Source organism: Sus scrofa, chromosome 1 (assembly GCF_000003025.6).
Source record: "Sus scrofa isolate TJ Tabasco breed Duroc chromosome 1, Sscrofa11.1, whole genome shotgun sequence".
NCBI lineage: Eukaryota > Metazoa > Chordata > Mammalia > Artiodactyla > Suidae > Sus > Sus scrofa.
Window position 1 is genome coordinate 257,010,845 of NC_010443.5, and position 23,030 is coordinate 257,033,874.

General features: G+C 43.7%; 1 protein-coding gene across 9 annotated transcripts in view; it reads right to left on the bottom strand.

Moving 5' to 3' along the window:
- The window catches only part of ASTN2 (astrotactin 2), a 915,211-nt gene that overhangs the window by 185,379 nt on the left and 706,802 nt on the right, over nt 1–23,030 (bottom strand). For all 9 annotated transcript variants that reach the window (XM_021074502.1, XM_021074486.1, XM_021074494.1 and 6 more), the window contains one exon: nt 19,261–19,526. In XM_021074502.1, coding sequence (XP_020930161.1) covers nt 19,261–19,526 — 266 coding nt within the window. The remainder of the gene's footprint in view (nt 1–19,260; nt 19,527–23,030) is intronic.

Genomic DNA, 23,030 nt, shown 5'->3' on the forward strand with positions numbered 1-23,030 from the left:
GGGGCTCAGTAATTGATTAGGCAATTGGTCTACCATAAATTAATTAATGTTAAGAATGCTAATCCTGTCGTATCTCTGTCCCTTTGCCTCTTATTGGCCTTAGCTTGGAAGATTTCTCCTCTTCCCAGGGCCTCAGTGTAATTCTGTGCTGTTAACCTCTGCCACCCTCCTACCAGATGCTAAATTTACTCCTGAGACCAGCCTACCTTAGAAACCTTCCACACTCCCCAGTAAAATACAGAAGGGCTTTATGAGCATTTTGTACAGAGTCTTAAATATCAGAAGAGACAAGTGAGAAATTAAAGTCTCCTTCTTAAATATTTATGCAAATTACACATTCTATTCCACAACATCCTTTGGTTGGTTTTAATATTAAAACAATGCAGTTTCTACCAAAGTGTGGGGTTTTTTATAATGGAATTCCCTGGACTTCTTGCCTCATAATGACCTGAAGCACTTGTTAGAAATTCGGATTCCCAGGCCAAACTCAGACCCCTTGAATTGGAATCTTGGGGAGAGGTGCTCTAGAACCTGTGATTGACAACACTCCAGGGCAGTTCTTAGGTACAAGAATCTCTGATCTCTTTATCCTGGGGCTTTAGATATATCCTGGCATATCAGAGAGGATTTGAAAAGACTGAGAAGCCTTTGGCAGTTCAAGGTCACAGGGCAAGTTGCGAATTAGAGTCCCCTGAATTAAGGGACTCTAGTTTGAGACTAAAACCCTATAGGATTTTAATAGATACCCTTCAGGTATCAGACACAAGGGATGGGTTTGGTGCGTAGATCTGAACTAAATAACCCTTTTGCTTTGGCCAAGGGTAGTAAGGCCAAAATTGGTTCAAACCGGAACAATCACATTTTTCCCCTGGGGAATTTAGATTGAGATGTTCACTGGTCTCTCTGAATACTTGAACTGGTATGAGATGCAAAGCTAGACCTGGCTAGACTGGGCTTGTCACTGTGAGATACATGCAAGGAAACAAGGAAGGGTGAGGGAGAGGAAGAGAGGGGGAGATGGAGGGAGGGGAAAGGAGAGAGGGCTCAAGTACAGAGAGGAAGAGAGATGCCAGGCTCCAGAATCACTGCTGAGAGTGGCTTTCTGGATGCTGGTACGTCAACTGTGCTCTCTGTCCTTGAGCTACATGACAAATAACTATATCGTTTTAATAATTTCTCCATTTTTTACTTAATTTTAGTGGTTTCTCTTTCTAACAAAATGACCATGACTAAGACAAGCATAAATATTCTGTTTCTTAGCCTGGCACACAGGACCCTTCACATAGTGATGCCAAAAATCTCTTTACCCTCATAGCCTGCAGCTATAATCTACACCAGTCCTACAAAGCATCTAGATTAAACCACGTGCCATGGACCAGACAGGCAACAAACTGATGCCACTGTGTCTTCGTGCATGGTTTCCGTCAGCTTACAATGTCTTTACTCTGTTTGACTTTTGATCAACTCATACTCACTATTTAAGGCCCACTACAACTGCAATCTTCTCTGGAAATGCTTTTCTGATTTCCCAAAAGAACCAAAGGCCCCCACTGCACCTTGGACAACACATCTGCTACTACTGAACTACATTATTTTATAGTTATTTCTTTGCATGACTATCCTCTCCACTGAACTTGGAGTTCTTGGCCTTATTTTATCAGCAGCTCCTTGCACAAGGCCTGGCCCAAGGTAGGCACTCCATAAATGTCCTTCATGTGAGTAAGTGTTGCATAAACAAGGGGTAAATTCTGAGGGCTGGAAGACTAGGAGCTCTTGGATGTCTGATCTATGTTATCCTAGTAGACCTGCTCAGTCATCAGGGCAATAGATGGTGCTTACATTGTTCTAAACTATCTCTAGACCATTTGTCCTGCCTGTCATGGAGCTGATAGCAATTGTGAAAGTGATGAATAGCAGACCAATTATGAGCAATAGGAAACATCACTTATAACTCCAGGGAGAAGACGCAGCCATATCAGTAGCCTCATCCATCTAATTGTGAGTCATCTTCCCAAGGCAACTCGCCCTGTGACCTTGAACTGCCAAGGGCTTCTCAGTCTTGTACAAATCCAAGTTCTTCAGAGACGGCTCCTCCTCTCAGCCTGTCTCCTACAAGGCGTTGCTCCTGGCCTGCTCAGTCCTGGAAGGGGAAACCTGGATGGAGCTCACACACTTTTCCTAAGGGAAGATTTTAGCCAAGGATCCCAGCCCCACCCAATAGGCAAGACCTATCTTCTAAGGCCTGCTGTCTTTTGACAGATAGTCACTCCTCTCCCCTGTGGTGAGAACATCTGGGGATGAGAGGCGGGTGGGACGGTTTCAAGTAGAGGATTTGTCCAAGATTGTGGAGTTTATGTTGCTAAATGCTAGCTTCAGCTAATGGCGAGTTCCTGAGTAAAGGACTGCAACATTTCCCTTCTGTGGCCACTGGTGACCTCATTTTTCCACTACGCCCACTTTCCCTTAGGAGGTAGTCTCTCCAGCTGGTGGGGCTTCTGTGATGGGGCCTGTGGGTGGGGGCAGGGAAGGAAAGGTCAGAGGACAGGAGGGGACATGATTAGTCTAGACCCATACTTTGCCTTTGAGCTGAGGAAGTTATGAAAACTGAGATATCTACCAGGTTCCTTGTAGCCATACTTCCATCCTGAGAAGGTGGGCTCTGAGAGGTCTTGATCCCTTCACTCAGCAAAGGATGTTACATATGCTGGAGGGACAGCAGACCATGGAGCTTAAGAATATGATTTCTTGGAGTTCCCATCATGGCGCAGTGGTCAATGAATCCGACTAGGAACCATGAGGTTGCGGGTTCGATCCCTGCCCTTGTTCAGTGGGTTAACAATCCGGTGTTGCCGTGAGCTGTGGTGTAGGTTGCAGACGCGGCCCGGATCCTGCGTTGCTGTGGCTCTGGCATAGGCTGGTGGCTACAGCTCCGATTCGACCCCTAGCCTGGGAAACTTCATATGCTGCGGAAGCAGCCCAAGAAATAGCAAAAAAAAAAAGACAAAAAAAAAAAAAAAAGAATATGATTTCCGGGACCAGACCTCTGGGTTCAAATCTTAGGGTTATCAATAAGCAGAGCGACAGAAGTGACTTCAATTCTCCATGCTTCATTTCCTAAATATGTAAAATAGGGATGTATTAACATCTACCTCAATAAAGGATAGCATAAGGATCATTTGTAGTGTGCTTAAAATAATGCCAGAACCACCTATGTGCCCACCCATATACATACATTTGATAATTAAAGAGCACTGACAAAGCTCTGAACTTGCATAATCTCTAAATGGAAGCAGGATAATGATTATGAATGATTATTTATCATGAATGTAATAAAGTTGTTATTCACAATTATTTACAGACAAAAATGACTCTAGGCACATCTATGCTCAGTAGTTTTCCTCTTTTCAATATTTGTCCAGTAGAGAGAAGCATGTCCTTAGAACCAAGTATCAGAGATATTACTATTATCTTTGCCTTTGGGAGGTCCTGTCGTGGTGCATTGGAAACGAATCTGACTAGGAACCATGAGGTTGTGGGTTCGATCCCTGGCCTCACTCAGTGGGTTAAGGATCCAGCATTGCCATGAGCTGTGGTGTAAATCACAGATGTGGCTCAGATTTGGTGTTCTGTGGCTGTGGCGTAGGCTGGCAGCTGTAGCTCCAATTCAACCCCTAGCCTGGGAACCTCCATATGCCACAGGCACGGCCCTAAAAAGCAAAAAAATAAAAAACAAACAAAAAACCCCAAATCTCTCTTTGCCTTAGGGGAAATGAGCTTTTGCTAGTCTCTCACAACTGACTACATTTTTGTTTTTTTAATTGGTGGATACCTGAGGGTAAGGCAATTACATTTTTTTTTAGTCTTTTTTTTTTTTAGGGTCACATCCACGGCATATGGAAGTTCCTAGGCTAGGGGTCAAATCAGAGCTGCAGTGACCAGCCTACACCACAGCTTACCACAACGCTGAATCCTTAACCCACTAAGCAAGGCCATGGATTGAACCCACATCTTCATGGATACTAGTCGTGTTCTTAACCTGCTGAGCCACAACGGGAACTCCATAAAACAATTACATTTATGGTACGCCTACTCACCTACTCTGTGTTGGATGCTTTAATCAGAGACAAGAGCAGAAGCAGAAGAGAGACAGAGGAAGATGAAGACAACAAAGGAAGAGGAAAGGAGCTGCAACAAATATTGATCAAGTTTCTAATGATAGCAGGCATTGCTAGGTGCTTTGCATGTATACTCTTATTTAATCTAACAACAACCCTGGGAGTTAAATACTGTTACTATCCTCATTGAGATTCTGAGTAGTTAAGTGATAGCTCCACAGTATGTGGTAAAATAAGAACGTAAGCCTATGTCTATCTGATTCTTATACTGCCCTTCTTTATATCCATCATCTGATATAACATCCAGAACCAACATAGGCAGCAAGTCTTATTATCCCCACCTGACAAATAAAAAGAATTTCAGGTAGGCTAAATCACCTGTTCAGTAATCTAACAGGTAAACATAAAATTGGCAATTCAAATCTAAATTTGATTGACTTCAAAAATTGGGCCCTTTCAATAACAAGTCACTAAAACACATAAAATTTCACAATCTCATGAATAAATCGACTTATCTTGAATGTAACTAATACTGTCTTGAAAAAAAAGGGAAATAAATCCATCTATACAAACTTAAGTATTTGGCTACACCAATATTCCTATCTTAGATATATATCTAAATTCCCATTTTCTTCCGGCTCCACATCTGCACATTCGAGAAACAATTCTGAGAGAAGCACTTTGGAGGGATGGACGGACCTCATTAATGTAAGACCTCCACCCCCCAACCAGCTACCATGCTTCCATTTCCTGGCATCCCCTCTGAGTTTCTGAAGGGAAGCAATCATTTCGGGAGAGGATTTGGGTTGGGCAAACTAAAGCTGAGGGACCAAGTCCAAGCTCTTTTAAGAATGGATTGATGCTTCTAAAAAAGTGTTGTGAAGACGGATTTGGATTGAGTTGACAGGGCTTTGCTGAGATTTGAGATGAGAACTTCAATTAGATGACGTAATCAACGTCAGCTTCCAAAGGGCTGAGAAGTGACTAAAAGGTGAGGAGGGAGCAAGATGCTGTACCATCAAGGAAAGGTGAAGAAAACAGTAAGGATGGGAGGTGACGCTAGAGTCCAAGGAAGGTTACTGGATGACAGAACGGGCTTAGCCATATCTGAGAGTACAGGAAGGAGATGATGATGAGGTCGTCTCTATAGCTTATGTGTTGAGACCACAAGCCATGGGACCAGACAGACGTGGGTTTAAATTCTGATTCCATAACTACTGGCTGTGTGACACTGATAAAAATTTTTCTGTTTGAGTCTCCGTTTCCTTTAGCAAATCAAAAATTATGTTTTGAATGCTATGGGTAAAGAAAGCAGCTACTGTGACCTAGAACAAATCCAAAAGTCTGGAAGCAAGAGACTTAGATTCTGTTCTGAATTCTGCAGACAAGTAAAGCAGTCTCTGTACACTCTAACTTTTTTCTTCATGAAGCATACATCAAGAAGGACATAGGGACACTGGAGTTCTTTCAGAGGCTAATATTCAGGATGGCTGGGATAATACTGTGTCTGAACTAAGAAACAGACTCATGTGATGAAAAATTATTGAAGGAAGAAGTCCAACAGAGACTAAAGTGTCTTCAAACATCTGAAAGACTGTCACTTAGAACCAGGGGAGTGGACAAAATTTCACTGAACTGCTTATAAGACAAGCATTGCTGTGCAGCACCTTACATGGGTTATTTTAGTTAATCTGCAAAACTACACTATCAGGTCAATATTGTTAATCCCATTTTACTCATGAGAGAACAGAAGCTTAACAACTTAAGTAACGCACCCAAAGGCACAAAGAAATTTTGTAGCAAAGCTGCTATTTGAATCCTCATCTCTCTGATTCCAAAACATGCAATCTGTCTGATAAGTTAACAGATAAGTTTATCTCAGTAGATGGAACTGGAAACCACAAAGACAAGTCATGTACAGGAAAATATCTTGACTTAATATAAAGAAGGATGTTCTAGTAGTGAGAGAACAGCCTGCTTAGGCATCATTGAGCAAGCTGTTCCTGGGAGTATCAACTACAGGCTCCTGCAGAGTATGGGAGAATAGACCAGGGCTAGACTAGATCCTGTGCGATTTTTTCCACCTCTCAGCTTGCCCACTCTTTCTTTCTCAGAGGCATTGTTTTGATCATGAAATATAATAATGAAACATGGGGGAGAAGAAGGAGGAGGAACAAGGGTAATAACAGGAAGGGAGGAGAAGTAAAACAAGTAAGAGCTTGCTATACCCAGCACTTACTGTGTACTGGGCACAAGGCAAAGGCATGAGAGATGCCCATCTCACTTAATAACCAAAGAAATTAGGTATTATTGGTATTAACCATACATCACCTCTGAGGGAATGAAGGCTCAGAATCTCTTGCCAAAAGTCACACAGGAAAAAGAGAAAATCCAGGACTTGATGACAGATTTGACCAGCATCAAAGACAAATCCTTAACTATTATAGTAGAAAGCTCAGATTCTTCTATTAGATCACCTTGGTTTACAACTGCTACAAGTCTAGCAATACTGGTTGTGGTAGATTGCCAAGAAATCAAGCCTGATCAAGCCTCTAGACCTACCTACCAAGTTACAAGAAATACAGGGACAGAGAAACATGCTAAACAATACCATGGGGACGCAATAAGCAAACTCCCCTGGAAGCTATACCGGTTTTCTCGATAAAACGTCACAAGGAATAAAATTAGACAGTTGGGGGAGGAAACCTATAGATTAAAAAAGATTTCATTATCAGCTAATCAAAATGTTTGGATCTTATCTAGATCTCCATTTGAACAAACAAATTGGTACCAAAAATATAAAACAGTTTGGCAAACATGAACAATGACTAGACATTTGATGGCATAGGGGAATTGTTACTTTGGAGAATAAGGCAATGACACTATATTTTTTGAGACCTTACATTTTAGCAATATAATACCTTTAACATTTACATATAAAATTATATAGCATTTGAAGTGAGAGAACAGGTTGGGGATAAGTTGATTATTATAGGTCCTCAGTACATGGAAGTTCATTATACTAAGTTTCTCTATCTTTGTGTATGTTATACTTTTCTACACTAAACTGATTTAGGTGTGGGTAGCAGAAGATCCAGGAATCCAACAATGCTTTCCAAAATGGGAAGGTTTGGAGAGGAGTCCAAAGGAGAAAAGAAATGTGTGGTCCAGGGAGAAGTCAATTCTTTGCGCATTTCTCTTCCTCTCAGGACTTAAATTTATTTATGGTGTAGAACACTTCTGCTCAGAAATGCTAGGAATGACGTGACTCTGTTGACCAGAGAAGGCTCTGTACAAATCAACTGACTGTATAATGATACAAACTCACGCAGTTTTCAACCATATCTGTCTAGTGAATCGTGAGGCACATCTGGAACAACTTTTTTTCTCTTCTCATATTAGAGAGAAATAGACACTGAAAAAGAGAGTTGAATTGTTTGTGAATTCTCCCTGGGCCCTTAGCATCACTGCTGACTGAATTTGCCTAATGACCCAAGAAGAGCCCCTGTGAATAGCACTAAACTCCAACAGGAATGGGGACTACAGCTTGCTCTGTGCCTGCAAGCCCAGCGCTGCCCTGGCTGCTTTGCATGACCCCCTCAGATAAATGATAGTTGTGTGATGGGGTAAGTGGTTATGGGATTGCTGGAAAAGGGATTCCAGACTCACGACATCTGTTAGCCCTGTGAGGCTTCAGAGAGTGGTATCTGCCCTTTCTGAACCTCAGTTTCCTAATTGGTAAAATGAAGATAAATTTTGCTACCTTCATAGGCCTATAAAGAGGATTAAGGAAGATAGCATATGTGAAAGTGTCATGCAAGCATGTCAATGCAAGAATGTTCCTCATTCACTCTTCATTCATTTATTCTCATTAAAATATATATTTATTCCAGCCATATGAAAAGAATGAAATAATGCCATTTGTAGCAACATGGGTAGACCTAGAGATTACCATACTAAATGAAGTAAGCCAGACAAAGACAAATATCATGTATCACTTATATGTGGAATCTAAAAAAAAAAAAAATACAAAAAGAAATTGACTTATATACCAAGCAGAAACAGACCCACAGACAGAGAAAACAAACTTATGGTTACCAAAGGAGAAAGGGTGGGGGAGAGATAAATTAGGAGTTTGGGGATTAGCATAGACACACTACTATATATAAACTAGGTAAACAACAAGGACCTACTTATAGCATAGGGAACTACACTCAATATTTTATAGTGGCCTACAAGGGAAGAGAATCTGAAAAGATATAACACACATGTATATGTACATGTAAAACTGAATCACTTTGCTTTACATCTGAAACTAACACAACTTTGTGTATCATCTATACTTCAATTAATACACATAAATTTTTAAAAATTAAAATTAAAAAAGGGAGTTCCCATTGTGGCTCAATGGGTTATTAACCTGACTAGTATCCATGAGAATGCAGGTTCAATCCCTGGCCTTGCTCAGTATTCAGCTTAGCCATGAGCCATGGTGTAGGTCACAGACACGGCTTGGATCCTATGTTGCTGTGACTCTGGCATAGGCCAGCAGCTACAACTCTGATTAGACCCCTAGCCTGGGAACTTCCCTATGCTGCAGGTGCAGCCCTAAAAAAGCAAAAAGCAAAACAAACATAAAATGGATAAATAAAGCCAAGCCACAACACACACACATGCGCGCGCATGCGCGCGCGCAAACACACACACACACACACACACACACACACACACACACAGAATTTCTACTGTGAGTAAGGCATTATACTAGAAGCTCTGGTACAATGCAGAACAAATGTGTGTCCAGACCCTGGTCTCCTATGCAGTTTACCTCCTAATGTATAGGAAAATATTTTGACTCCATATCATGACAAATATTCTAGAAGTGGGGAAAACAGAATGCTTAGGATTGCTGAGCAAGCTGTTAGTAGGAATGCTCAAACACAGGCTCTACAGCATTTGCAAGCTGTGATAGAAAGGAATTGAGACGTAGACCAGGATTGGTCTAGATGCCTTTGTTCCTGAGTTTACCTGCTCTTTCCTCTTTGATGGCACTGTTATCATCATAAAATAAGAAAATGTGGAGGAGAAGACACAAGACATTAACCAAACAATTAGAAAACATACATAAAAGCATAATTAGAAACTATAACAAATGCTATGAAAGAAAGATAAGAGGACTCAAGAAAGTAAGTGGACAAACAAACAGAGGGACTCTTATGTAGAAGCCTCAGCAACCTGGTGGGTGAACAGCAGTTGACTCTGGAAGGAAGAAAGGGGGGAAGGATAAAACAAGTTCCAAGCAGAAGGAATAGTGTGTGCGAATGCTCCTTGGCTTGACAAAGCATAGTGACTCACACCCAGAAAGCAAGAGGGTGCAGGCACAGATGAGCTTTAAGAAGTTAGAAGGGCCGGTCCAAGCAGCCCGTTACAGGCCACGGTGAGTCCATTGATCTGAGTCTAAGAGCCACTGGAAGCCAGTTAAGGGTTTTCATTGGAAAAGTGATGTGACCAAGTTTTCACTTTGAATATATCACTGTGGTGATCAGGAAGAAAATGAATTAGAGGGAGTGAGGGTCCTTGTTAGCCAGTTAGAAGGCTCCTACAACAGTATAGGCAAGACTTGGACCAAGATGGGTAAAAATGGACATATTTGAGAAATTCCTAAGAAGAAAAACCTATAGGATTTGTTAACGAGTTATAGTTTGGGGGAGATGAGTGCCGGAGGAAGGACAAAGAGTTAATGAAGGATTATCTCATTGGTTTTCAGATGACAAGAACTGAGATGGAAAACACCATCAAAAGAAAGGCAAAGTCATGTGTGGCAAATGAGGTGTGTGCCATGGTTACAAAGGAAGAGAAGCCACTATACGTTTCCTGAATGGAGGGAGCCAACCCCGGAATGAAAAGGGATGAATCCATGTAGACAGCAGGAGTGGTCTATTCTTTCAAATGTTTTGGCTATTGAGTAAAGTAAATGAAGTCACAGTAGCTAGAGAAGGTAATATTAGGCAATGATAGTGTCATTACTACACATTAGACTTCCATATGTTCTACTTTGCTTAAACGTTGACAGGAAGTAGCTGGGAAAGAGAGAGGGTATATGGCACAGTGAGAGAAAGCAGAAGAGCTCAGATGAAGCCCTGACTCCATCACTTCCTCGTTACAGGATCTTGGGACAAGTCATCAAACTTCTCTGAGCCTCTGTTTTCCCAAGGCAAAAAGAAAGGTAATAATAGTATCCACTGTGTGGGGTTGATGAGAGGATTCAGTGAACTAAGGACACCAAGGGCTTGAGCTGAGCTCCCGGCACAAAGTGCTCAGTAAATGGTGGTTCTTAAAAACCATCCTGCAATTCTCTTTTTCGTTACATTTGCTTAACTGAATTCAATGTGCCATGGGGAGGAAAAAAACAAGTTCTATACTCTGACATGCAAAAATATGTGCATCTGCTAAGTCTGTATGTTTTGCACATCTTACTGAATCTGGTTGTTTTCTGGTCCCGGGAAAAAGCGATGTTTTCCAATTTTGCAAGTAGGCAAGCCAAGCATTAAGTTCCTCTTTTGTAATTGACCATGAGTGTGTTGAGTAATACGTGGATTATATCCCCGTCTTTCCTTTGATCTTCCCTCTTGCCAAGAACTGCCTGACAGCTTGGTTCCTGGCCAGTTCACCTCCTTCTTCTAATGCACCAATGAAGAGGAAGTGGCCCACAATAGCAGGGGAGATTTACTCCAGATTATAAGTACTTGACTTTCTTAATCCTTAAGCAAGGAATTCCCTGAAGGAATCTGAGAATGAGAAGGATGTATGAACCATGGTTTGGGGTAGTGGTTCTCAAGCTCAGTGTGCACAAATCACGTGGGAAGCTTGTAAAAAAGAAGAGTCTCAGCCTCACCTGTCTAGAGAAACAGAATCAGCAGAAGGAAGCCAGGAATCTGTGTTTAAAAAAAAAAAAAATATTCTTCCCCAATCCTCAACCTAAGTGATCCCGACTGACTCTGTGACATCCTGATCTGAAAGTCTCCACACTTCACTAGGCACTCCTGACCTCTTATTCTGTTACTCCCCTCTTTGCCTTTTAATAAACTACAGTAAATTATTTATATTACTAATTCTGATTAAACTGTTTACTTTTTGTCTCCCACATACTCTCCAGGAGAAACTGTCTCCTGATATATCCCAAAAGCTCAGAACAGAGACTGGCCCATAGAAGACCCCTAATACATATTTGTTAAAATTATCTGAATGGAGTCCCCACCCCTCCCAGACATCCCATATATGGACTTTTGCAAGGAACACCCCAAATGGCCCTCCCCGAGTTCTCTAACATTTGGGTCAAAAACATTTAGGAAATTTGCAGACGCCCTATCTTTATCCAAGAAAAAAATTACAATAATATATAATGTTGCATACACTTTCTGGGGATGGTGACCCAATGACCCCTTAAAATCAGGGACCTGCAGACCTGAAATCAATAACCCTTTGCCGTAAAACCAGCCCTGGGTCCTGCAATTCACCCTTGAGCTGTTGTTGATGTAGTTCTTATCCTAAAATTCCCATCAAGTTACATCTTTCCCTTCACCCCAAATCTTGGGGAACTGCCTCAGTTTCCATGGTACCCACACCGCTCAGCACAGCCTTGGAGGTGGCCCACAACCCAGTCTTCCACATATCACTTCTCCAGCTTTTCCTCAAATTTGTCAGGCCTGTCATAAGAATGACTGACTAGACACATACATTTTGGAAAGAGACTTCCTGGGTTTGACTTCTGACCCCACAAGTCACTAGCTCTGTGATGTCACTAGCTCTTATTTACCTAAGTCCTCAGATTTTTTTATTTTATTTTAAATGGGCATAATGGTGCACTTCAAACATGCCGGGGGGCAGAGAGAGAGAACACATATGAATGCATGTAAAGCCTTTTTTAGATGCCAGGCATGTGGTTGGGTTTTATTCTCCTATTCCCTATGTTTGGTGCAGGGTATTTGATATAAATTTCCTTCCTCTTCTTTTCCAATATACCCTAGTCTAGACCAAGGTTTGTCAAACTTCTTTTGACAAAGGACAAGAGTAAATATTTTTGGCTTTGCGTGGCCTACCATCTGTGGCAACTGCGCTACAGCCATTGTGGCAGGCAAGCAGACATGGATGATAGGTAGACAAATGAGTGTGGCTGCGTTTCATAAACTTTATTTATAAAAGCAGATGGCAAGCTGGATTTCACCCAGAGGCCAGAGTAGGAAAACTCTGGCCTAGATTAGCTACAGAATCTTACAGACTTGGGCTCAAGCTTTTCTGAGCCTCGGTCTCCTCATCTATTAAATAAAGATGACGATAATATTTCCCCCATACATTCTTGGATGATTCAATGAGAAAAAGCGTGTGAAGCCCTTGGCAGAGTTTTTGGCATATAATGGACCTAGAGTACATAAGATTATCTTCATCATCAATAGACAGGCCCCATGATATTCCTCTCTCTGCCCATATCCACTTTCCCTGCTCCAAGAACCTTCTCCAGGTTCGCCCTCCCCTCTCCCCTGAGGAGAGTTCCTTTCTCCCTCTTTTCTAACACAGCTGGAATGTCTACTGCATTGTTTGGAAATAAATCACGCATTAAAGTAGCATATGCAAACAATTACAGTTACTTATGTGGCTCTCCTGCCTCATCCACTAGACGGTGAGCTCCTTGAAGGCACAATCTGTGTCCCATTTCCCCCATAGCATCGTTCCTAGTCCAGTCTCTGCACACACTAAGCGCCCAGTGCAAGTTGGTGGTGACGATGGTGCCCTGGCCATGGTGATGTCAGTTAGCATAATGGTGTTGGTCGCAGCAGTGGGCATGGTTGTGGTGGTAGTCACGGTGGGGGGTGGTCTTGGCTGTTAATTTCTTCTCAAAGAGCAGTCACTTGGAATTCTCCTCTTAGTTTGAGCCAAGAAGTGTAAATAGAGCAACAAGTCTTTCTGGCAGAGAGAGTGGATCTGGGGGAAGGTCAGAAAAACCACAACAAGACCAAAATTATACATGGCTCTTCCTAGGACAGCATGGAAAGAAGAAAAATGCATTATTAGAATTCAGGGGGCTGGAACACTAGAAAAAAAAATATCATCCAGATCTACAGAATATTTTACAGTCTTTAAAGCACTAGCAACCGTCTCTTAGCTTTTCTACAGCAGAGCCCTGTGGGGAAAGTTATCAATACCCACTTCATAGATAAGGGCACTGAGTCTCAGACAGACAAAAGACAGTTCTGAGAAGCTATGCCTGACTACTTCAAAATCAGACTTGGCTGTGTGCCCTAGAACAACTCATTTCTGTCTCTGGGTCTCAGTATTTGTAAAATAAAGAGCTCGATATATAAAATAAAGAGGGCATGATTTTACTGTCCAACTCTGCTCGTAAATGCCATTATTGGGTTGGAGCACAAGATATCTGCACCTTTCTCTCCCCAATATTAATTTAAGCAGTGGACCTGTTAATATCTTTGGATGCAAAATAAATTGCAGGTCACAAGGTGCCTTTTCCAACCTCAAAATATTTCCCTAATTTTCAGGGTAGAACTTAGATCTGCCCCTATCATAGTGCCCAAGGGGACTGTGGACAAAGTTAGCACTACTTCTCATCATGGAGATAGAGAAACAGAGACCAGAGCAGTAAAAGCATTCATGCGCAAGGCCAAATAACAATCATGGACAGAACCTAGTTCAGATGCCAGGTGTCCCGGTTCTCTAGCTCTTCCGAAGAAAACTCCCAACCCCCAAATGGATAGGGGTAGATACTGAATGCCTACTTTACAAGTGAGTAACATGTACGGTAAGCCAGATAGTCAATGGCAGAGGCGGGATTCAAATCCCGCTCAGCCTAGCTCTTCACCACGACACGCTTCTGTCTGCCCCATTTGGAACCAACTCTTCACCAACCCAAAGGCTAAGTTAACAGCCCTACAAAGTCTCATACATTTAAGCACTAGTTGTGCTTAGCGAAGCTCTGTGGCTTTGGGCTGTGGAAGGATCATTTAACAGGTGGAGGGAGACGATGAATGTATTAATCAAACTCTTCAACACTAAGACTAATTTTTCCTGCTTCGCTTGTTCAAAACCACAGCATAAAGGGTTATGAAGGGCTCCTTTCCAGCTGAGGCAGGAGGCAGCACCCTCTCCCATGCATTCAGGGAGATGGACCACCAAAAGAGCTGGGCCCCTAGGCTATTTAGAGAACACCCTGGCCCTAGTCCAGAATCAGAGACCAGAACTGCCCCACAAACTCCAGGCAGGTTGTACCCCCTCTCTGATGCTTCCTGACCCTCCAGTGAGACTCAAGAGTTGACTCAGCAACTCAGACCATGCAGAGAGACAGGCATCCTCACAGAGAAGAATGGCTCTATTCACTTTGGAAGGTCTATAGAAGGAAATCCTTTTGTGGAATTTCACCTATGATTTTCCTTTCCTATAAAGTACGAGTCCCAGTGATGTTTATAAGAAGAGAACATGCTCCTGAAACCCCCTCCATTTGTGATCTGCCCTTATGGGTTAACCAGTGGCCTCTGCCATGCAAGATACAGATCCTACTCTAAATATCATGTCCCTAGCACTTTGGGCATTTGCAAAGTTACTGAGTTACTGAGTACTACTTAGAAGGGGAAGCGCCAAAGGAAGCATAGAAAAGAAAGAAGTCACCTTAGACAAACCTTATTTTTATCATTACCATAGAAAACATAAGCCTGTTACATGCTATATGCCAGGTGCTATGTATTCATTGTCATTTGATCCCCATGAAGCAGGGATTGAAGGATCACACTTTATAGTCATGGAAACTGAGATTTGGAGAGGTTATTGAGTACCAGGAAGGACTAGAGGATTGAGGCAGGATCCAAACCCTGCCGGAGGGGAACACAGAGCTTGCACTCTCTGATTCCACTTAGACAAAGTCTCTTGTAGGAGACCCAGAAAGAAAAACTCACCCAAACTCTCTGCTTTTTGAGGTGGGGAAAGAGAGGTGCAGGAAGGAGAAAGGACTTGCTCCAGCCTTGCTAGGACTCAGTGTCAGAGCCCAGGCCAAAGCCTTTTTGTGTTTTTATCCAGGTGGCCTCTGCCTCTGGCTGCAAAGGAAGGCAGAGAGATGGAGAACCTTAGGAAGAGTGATGGAGGTTTGGGGAGAGGTAGAGGAACAAACAGTAGCCAAAATGAAAGTGACTGCTTCCTTGTCACACCAGCCTCACTTGGTGACCACGTCTCCCTCCTCCGGGGTCATTTCCAGACCTGCGGGGGCCTGTCCTACCCACTCCTACCATAGTCTGGCTCCCTTGAAAAGGCTTAATGCATGGCAGCTTCTAGGCCACTATGAAACTCTAAACAGGCCTGTCATGGGGGGTGGGGGAGAGAGGAAACTGGTCAACTGGCTCTAATGGCCCCCTTGCAAGAATAACTAAGAGGACAGGAGCTTGGAGCTGCAAAGACAGCACCTACCTGCCTGCCCTAATGCCTCGATCATCCCCAAACTCCTCACCACCAGAGTCCTCACAGCTCTGCCCAGCCTGGTTGCTGTCTCTCCTCAGCACTGCCCACGGGGCTTCCCCTTGGTGCCTCAGGGAAATTGGCCACATTGATGCCTTCTTCAGGCCTCTGCAGGAGCTGGGCCTTGCACCCAGAATGCTCCCAGGCTCCTCCCTGGCCCTCAAACTCAATCCTTCACACTCACTTCAGGCACCTGACCCCCAAGAACTAATTTCTTTCCTTTTTCTTTTTCCTTTTCCTTTTATTTTTTTAAAGACCACACCTATGGCATATGGTAGAAGTTCCCGGGATAGGGGTTGAATAAGAACCTACACCACAGCCACGGCAACCCCGGATCAGAGCTGCATCTGCAACCTATGCTGCAGCTTATGGCAATGCTGGATCCTTAACCCACTGAGCAAGGCCAAGGATCGAACCCACATCCTCTCAGAGACAATGTCAGGTCCTTAACCCGTTGAGCCACAATGGGAACTCCCCAAGAACTAATTTCAATGTCACTCCCCTAAGGAAGCCTTCCCTGACCCCATAAAGCCCTGTCACCCCCTTTCAACCCACAGGCCTGGACCTTGCTGGGTACTTAGCAGTCTGCCTTTACTTATTTGGTGCGATTGTTTGAATAACATCTCTCTGCTCCACACGTCTGTGAATGCCATGAAGATAAAGACAAAGCTCAGTGGTGTCCGTTTGTCCTACTCTTCCCTTCTCAGGGCATGGTGTCAGACCTGACATAGAGTAGGAGCTCAAAAGTACTGAATGAATGGAGGGACTCGGAGGTCCCATGAGGAGAACAGTGACATCTAGCGACCACTTGCAGAGTCTCAGGCTCCTCTGATAGCACACAAATGGGCCTCAGGAAGATGGAGTCCCCGAACTGGCTCTTTCCATGATGCTGAGGGAGGTGGTGCAGCATCCACACATGGAGGATCTGACTCCTAAGCAAAGAGGAAAGCACCCACTGCTCATCCTGCAACTGTACATGCCAGGCGCACATCACTAAAGTCCTGGGACTTAGCGAAAATCCAACCACATCACAGAGGAGGAGTATGGGGCCCAGAAAGGCAGTTGCTGGGGCAAGCTCACAGAGCATAAAAAGGGATACTCATAGCCTCACTTACCAAGTCCGGGAGAACTCAGCCCTCCACAGCTCCTGACGCGATGCTTGTTTGGTCCTCATTAAAACAACCCTGATCAGGGGACCCTTGTATTCCCTGGAAGCTTCAATGGCCTCCTCGGAGACCTCCCTGCTTCCACTCTTAGGTATCCACAGTTGACTCTCACCCAGAAACCAGAGGTGTGGAGCTGTATACTCATTTGGCTTTTTTGGTGTTTTGTTTTTTTTTTTTTTTTTGTCTTTTTGCTATTTCTTGGGCCGCTCCTGCGGCATATGGAGGTTCCCAGGCTAGGGGTCTAATTGGAGCTGTAGCCACCGGCCTACGCCAGAGCCATAGCAACGCGGGATCCGAGCCGCATCTGCAACCTACACCACAGCTCACGGCAACGCCAGATCGTTAACCCACTGAGCAGGGGCAGGGACCGAACCCGCAACCTCATGGTTCCTAGTCGGATTCGTTAACCACTGCGCCACGACGGGAACTCCATTTTGGTGTTTTTGATGTTGTTGGTTTGAGGACCTCTGAAGCACAGAATTAGAGTATTTGCAATGTTTGGCTCATGACTTTACCTCAGTGCTCCCCCATGCATGGTTAGGCTTAATCTCTTCATCCAGTTAGTGTTAGCTAGTTTTAACACTTTCATGAACCTCTACAAAGCCAGCACCCCAAAAATCTGACCACCTTCATGTAGCCAATGCTCCCTCTTGCTATCATCTTGCCGCCCCAACTCAAGTTACCATCATCCTAAATCCTATGGTTCGTCATTTCTTCGATTTCTTTTTCTAAATCGTCTAGTGCATCTGTATTTATTCTTAGAAGGTAGTGTATTTGATGTGTGTGTATCTGTTTTAACTTAAAATAGAGGAAAGGACATCATACTCTATAAAACATCTCTTTGGGATTTCTTGTCTTCATTTAACGTTATGTCTGTCCATCTCATAATAAGTGTCACTATCATCCATTCGTGCTCGCTGTAGTAAAGTATCCCATTGTATGCATATCCCACACCCAATTTCACTGCTCTTCCACTGCTGCTCATCTGGGCTGTCTCCAGAGGTCTCCTTCTGCCACACAAATCTGATCCTATCAGCCTCCTGCTAACCAGGCATCTCCATCATGTCACTACCCTCCAGACTGGGTCCAAACTCCATGACCTAGCTTACGATATCCCAAAAGGAACCTAAATCGGGTTCTTTCTGACCCCTCCAGCTTCATCTCTGCTCTCCCTCCATCTCCTGGTCTTTGTCATGGGAAATTTCTACTGGTCTTTGTTGTCTACCTGATACTCTCCCTACCCCCTTTTTCTCATCCTCTCTTTGTCCTCTGTGAAGCCCTACCTGACCATTCACCATGCACTAGCCCTTACTCAGCCCAGAAGTATGCTCTGGGAGGGGTACACACAACCCACAGCACCTCCTGGGCTTGGTGAGTGGTCTACCAGACTATCTTCTGTGGAGGACCAGGGCTATCTGGGGGTTGGTGCAGAGGGAAGAGTGAGGACTAAGTAGAGCTCTTTCATCTGCCTTCTTCCTACTGGAGGAGTGGCATCATGTATTCCTAGTTTTATGGATTGGAGTTCTCTGACAACTGCTTTTGGGAAAAGTGTTCCATGAACGCGTGTTTGCAAACCAGGAAACCAAATCATTCATATACCTCTTCAAGCCCTGACATGCTCTAAGTGAAAGCGAGAGGAACACAAAGAGAAAAAAGAGAGATATAATTTCATGATTAAGTAGGTAGGCTCTGGAGCAGATCAACACTGAGCGAATCGCTAAACATCTTATTAGGTTTCTTTACTTGCAAAGCAGGCCTGAGAAAAAGATGGACCATATGGAATTGCTATTTTTACAAATTAAAAAAAATAGTCAAATGTTAGAAATTCCATACACATCAACTCAATATTTATAAGTAAATCATAGATGTGGAGGATAGATTAAATGAGATAACCCAAGAAGAGTACTGAGACAAAGACTGCTAGGTCTGTCTCCAAATCCATATCTTTGTCCCATAGGCAAACTGACAGAATATATTTCTGTGTCTTCATTTGCAGACAGGTGTGCCCAACAGCTGAATTCTAGCCAGCAAAATAGGAGCTGAAATAATAATTTGCCATTTTCAGGTGTGGCCCATTTAACTCTCAAGTGCAATCTTCCATAGTCCTTATTCCTCCACAGCAACCATGGAAGCATCAGATTAATGGAGCACAAGATGGAATAGGCTGGGTCCCTGAACCGCCTCTCGGAGTAACGCCACCCATCAATCAAAAATATCTATTGAGGAGTCTGCATACACAAGAAATAACTGCAGCAGTACTCAGCCATTGAGATTGGAGAATATGTCGGTTATAGCAGCCAGTGTTACCAAGCTGTATAGGTGCTTATCACATGGTAAGGCATCAATAAATGCTAGTATTCACCCTGAAGCGTGATGACGATGACAATCCCAACAGGGGGCCCATGAGGGCAGGAGGCAGGAGGGCTGGTATTTCGATCTGACTTAGTGGCTGTGTCAGGGGAGCTCACCTCTTTGGTGCCATTGTCCTGGATGAGAGTATAAAGTGGGACCACACGGTTGATTTCCAGCAGCACTGGCGTGGGGCTCAGCTGCTCCTTGCCTGGTCGGCGGCAAAGGTGGCAGGTGGATGGACATCGGCCTTTCTCCTCGCAGCGGATCTCCACACCTGAGATGAGCTGGTCATCCGACAGCATCTGGGCCGTCAGCAGGCCTGAGAGGTAGGTGATGAAGGGCATGGACTTGAGCTCCTTCTTGCTGCCCAACTCTGTGGTCTCTGCAGAAAGGGATAGAAGTACAGTATCATTCAAAAAGACTGACTCTTGAACCCACAAAGAAGTGGTAAGGGAGTGGTATCCACTGGAAAGGGAAAAAAAGATGATAGAGGGGTTTGTTCATGATGCTTTGGAAAGAGAAGTGACTTGAGGGTTCGGAGACCAGAATTGGAATCTTGTTCTATCACTTATTGCAAATAAACCATTGCATTCTCTGGGCCTCACTTTCTCCATCTTTAAAGTCAATAGGCTGGACTAGAGGATTCGGCAAGGACCTTGCAAGATGTAAATATTGTAGCATATTTCTCCCAGCAAGAAATTCCTTTGTCTATTGTCAATTTGCATCAATTCTACCTTTCTAAAAACTTGCTCCAGTCCTGTAATTTCCATGAAGTTCCATGTTATGGAGGAAGATAAGCTTTGGAGTCAAGTCCATTTCAGTTTAAATCTCAATTCTGCCTGGTAATAGCTCTGCAGCCTTGGCAAAGTCTCTGAATGTCCAAGAGTTTATAGAGATAAATTCTCTAATGTAGGGTTAATAACAACTGAAACTGTTATGACTGGAAAATGAGACAGAAAGCGATGGGCCTGTCTGGAAGAGCCATTGTTTCCCTCTTTCCATGCTCATCTGTCCCTTATTCAAATGTCTTTTCCTCATGTACATGAGTGATGCATACCCCATTCCGGGCTGTCCCTTTTCATCCATGCCTCTGGTGTTTCCCACCCCTTGTGCCTTTGCTCACTCTGCCCTACTCTCCCCTTCTGCCTCTTCACATCTTTGCCACCCATTCACTGCTCCTATCCAAGGTGACCTTCAGGAAGTCCTTCCTCCTTACCCCAGCCCTTTTTCTCTTGATAAGCATTTTTGCTTATAAGAAATGCTCGTTTTTGTCATCCCATTTTCTGTTGACCTCTCCAGCCACATAATCAGTTCATGGAGACCAGGGGACAGGTCTCCTACTCCTGTCCCTCAGCCTTCAGTGCCTAGCATGGTGCTGAGGTTACACCTGAGACTTAATCGAAGGGAGACATTATATAACTGTGAATGGTTAGAACAACACTCACAACCTAGTCTAGAGGGCCCAAAGTTCTTCCGAGTAATTCTAGAGATCCCCAAAGCCATCTCAGCAGCTGGTTGAAGAAGGCAAGAGATAAACTGAGCAAACAAGACTCTAAACTTGCATCTCAGCTTTAAACAAAGCCGTTCCACTTGTATCTCTTTTATAGACTGGCCTTCCAGATCAGATCTCATAAGAACAAAGGGCTCAAAGCTTGAAGAAGCAAAGGGATTTGTACAACTCAGAGGGTTCCATTTACATCACAGATGATATGAATGGTGTCCTCGAAGTTGTGCAATGTGCAGTCTGGGTAATAAGACAGGTAGCCCTGTACCAAGGGACAAAGCTTGGTCCAGATGACAGCTTCATCCAAGTCTGGTAAAGTCAGGGCAAGCTCTTGCCTCAGTGGTAACAGGGGCCCTAGGCATTGAGGCCTGGGAGAAAGAAGAAGGTTGTCTCCTGCTTTTGCCCTCAGCTTGCAGTGACATGCAGCTGACCTGGAAATGGGTTTGCCAATTAGAAATACAAATAAATGCAGTCTTCATCCATTACTCTCTGGGCCCTCAGGCTTGGGATCTGGGCTCCACCTTTTCTGTCTGGCTGTCAGCAAATGCTTATGAGCATCAGATCAAAGGCTCTGGGGGAAGAAGACAGGCAAATTCCGGCTAACCAATCCTTCAGAGGGATTAAAGAAGGGTAGTTACTAAGATAAACAAAACAAAGCTGGGAAGGAGGCATCTCGGCAGCTGGAGGGATGGAGACAGTCATATATACAGACATGTCAGAAGACGACGACCATGACCTTTACAAGTGCAGGCCAGAGGGATCGTTTTAGAGAAGAGTGACTGCCAATTTGGAAGAGAATAACTCTTCAGGAGAGAAGAGCAGGGGAGTCAGAGCCACGGGGACATTAAGGAGCAGTCAGCCCATGCTCTGACCCAGCATTCAGTAATCTATTGTTCATAGGTTAAATCCAGCCCTCTGCCTGTTTTTATAAATAAAGTTTTATTGGAACGCAGCCACCCTCATTTATTTATACACTGTATATGGCTACAATGGCAGAACTGGGTAGTTGCACAAAGACTCTACGGCCCACAAAGCCTGAAGTATTCATATCTGACCCTTTGCAGGAAATGTTTTGAAACTGCTGCTCTTGCCCTAAGTTATAGATGGGGAAACTGAGTCTCAAGAGACAGGTTACACAGGAACGTGGCAGTATGATGGGTTAGTAAAAGTTAAAACCTTACAATCAACAGATCATCAACGCACGTGGATTATGAACCTCCAGGGAGAAAAAAATAGTGAAGCATCTTTTCTCCATAAAATAGCCTTTGAAAACTACTGAAAAAGCATACCTTTCAAAAAGCTATCTGGTATAATCTTCTCATTTTAAACGAGAGGAAATTGCATCCCACAGAAGGAAAATGACTTTCCGAGGTCACATGATGAATTAGCGATCCTTTCAGCACATGACTCCAGCCTTCTGTTAACCAATTCATCACTTAAACTACTGTTATCTCATGTTTTAGAACATAGATGCCCTGCCCCTCTTAGCATCTTGTCCAAATTTAATTGGGAAAAAGATACAGCATAGTGCTGGGAGGAAGAATTTCCTCGATCAAACAAACATACATTCATAGCCATTGGGTTAAGGATCTATTTAACAACAACGTAAACTATTGATCTTTGCTCATTTGCTTTTGTCCAATAAATCTCTCTCTCTTTTTTCTTTTTTTTTTCAATCTATCAGTTCAACAAGTGGGGTTAAAAGCCCACAGTCCAGGCTGAAACTTCATTCCAGGAGCACGACAGATTTCAAGCTGGATTTAAAGGCTCATTTTGCAAAAGGAGGGCACTTGAGTCCAACCCCACCGCTCATTAAGTCAGGAACCTGAGACCTAAGTGGAAAAAGGGATTTACCTCTAAAATCCCATGCGCATTTATTAACAACGATCCTTTTTGTAAAGATTCTGTCGTGCCTAAGTTATGATCTGGATGAGAGTTACAACAGAGAAGACCATTAGCCATTCCATTAATTACGCCTTTGTAGACATTACAATTACGAAAGCTAATTGCTTCTGATCCAACCTCACTTTGTGGCTCAAGTCATCTTTTCAAAAGCCAAACTCTGTATTCTCCTGCTTAAGACACTTCCATGGCATTTCACTGTTCTTAGGGTGAAGACCAAAATCCTTAACATGGCACACAGGGAATATGGGATCCAGACAACCTGCCTGCCTCTCCAGTCCGATCTCCCATCCTGTTCCTCCTTATCTCTCTGTTCTAGCTGTGCTGGCCTTTCGGCGTCTTGCATACACCCTGTGCCTTTCTCTCCCTGTCTTGGTGCACATGCTTCTCTCTGCACAGAATGCTTTCCCCATCCCACCCTCTGCCCCCGCCTTCTCCTGGCTCTAACTCCCACTCAGCCTTCTGATCTTAGTTCAACAG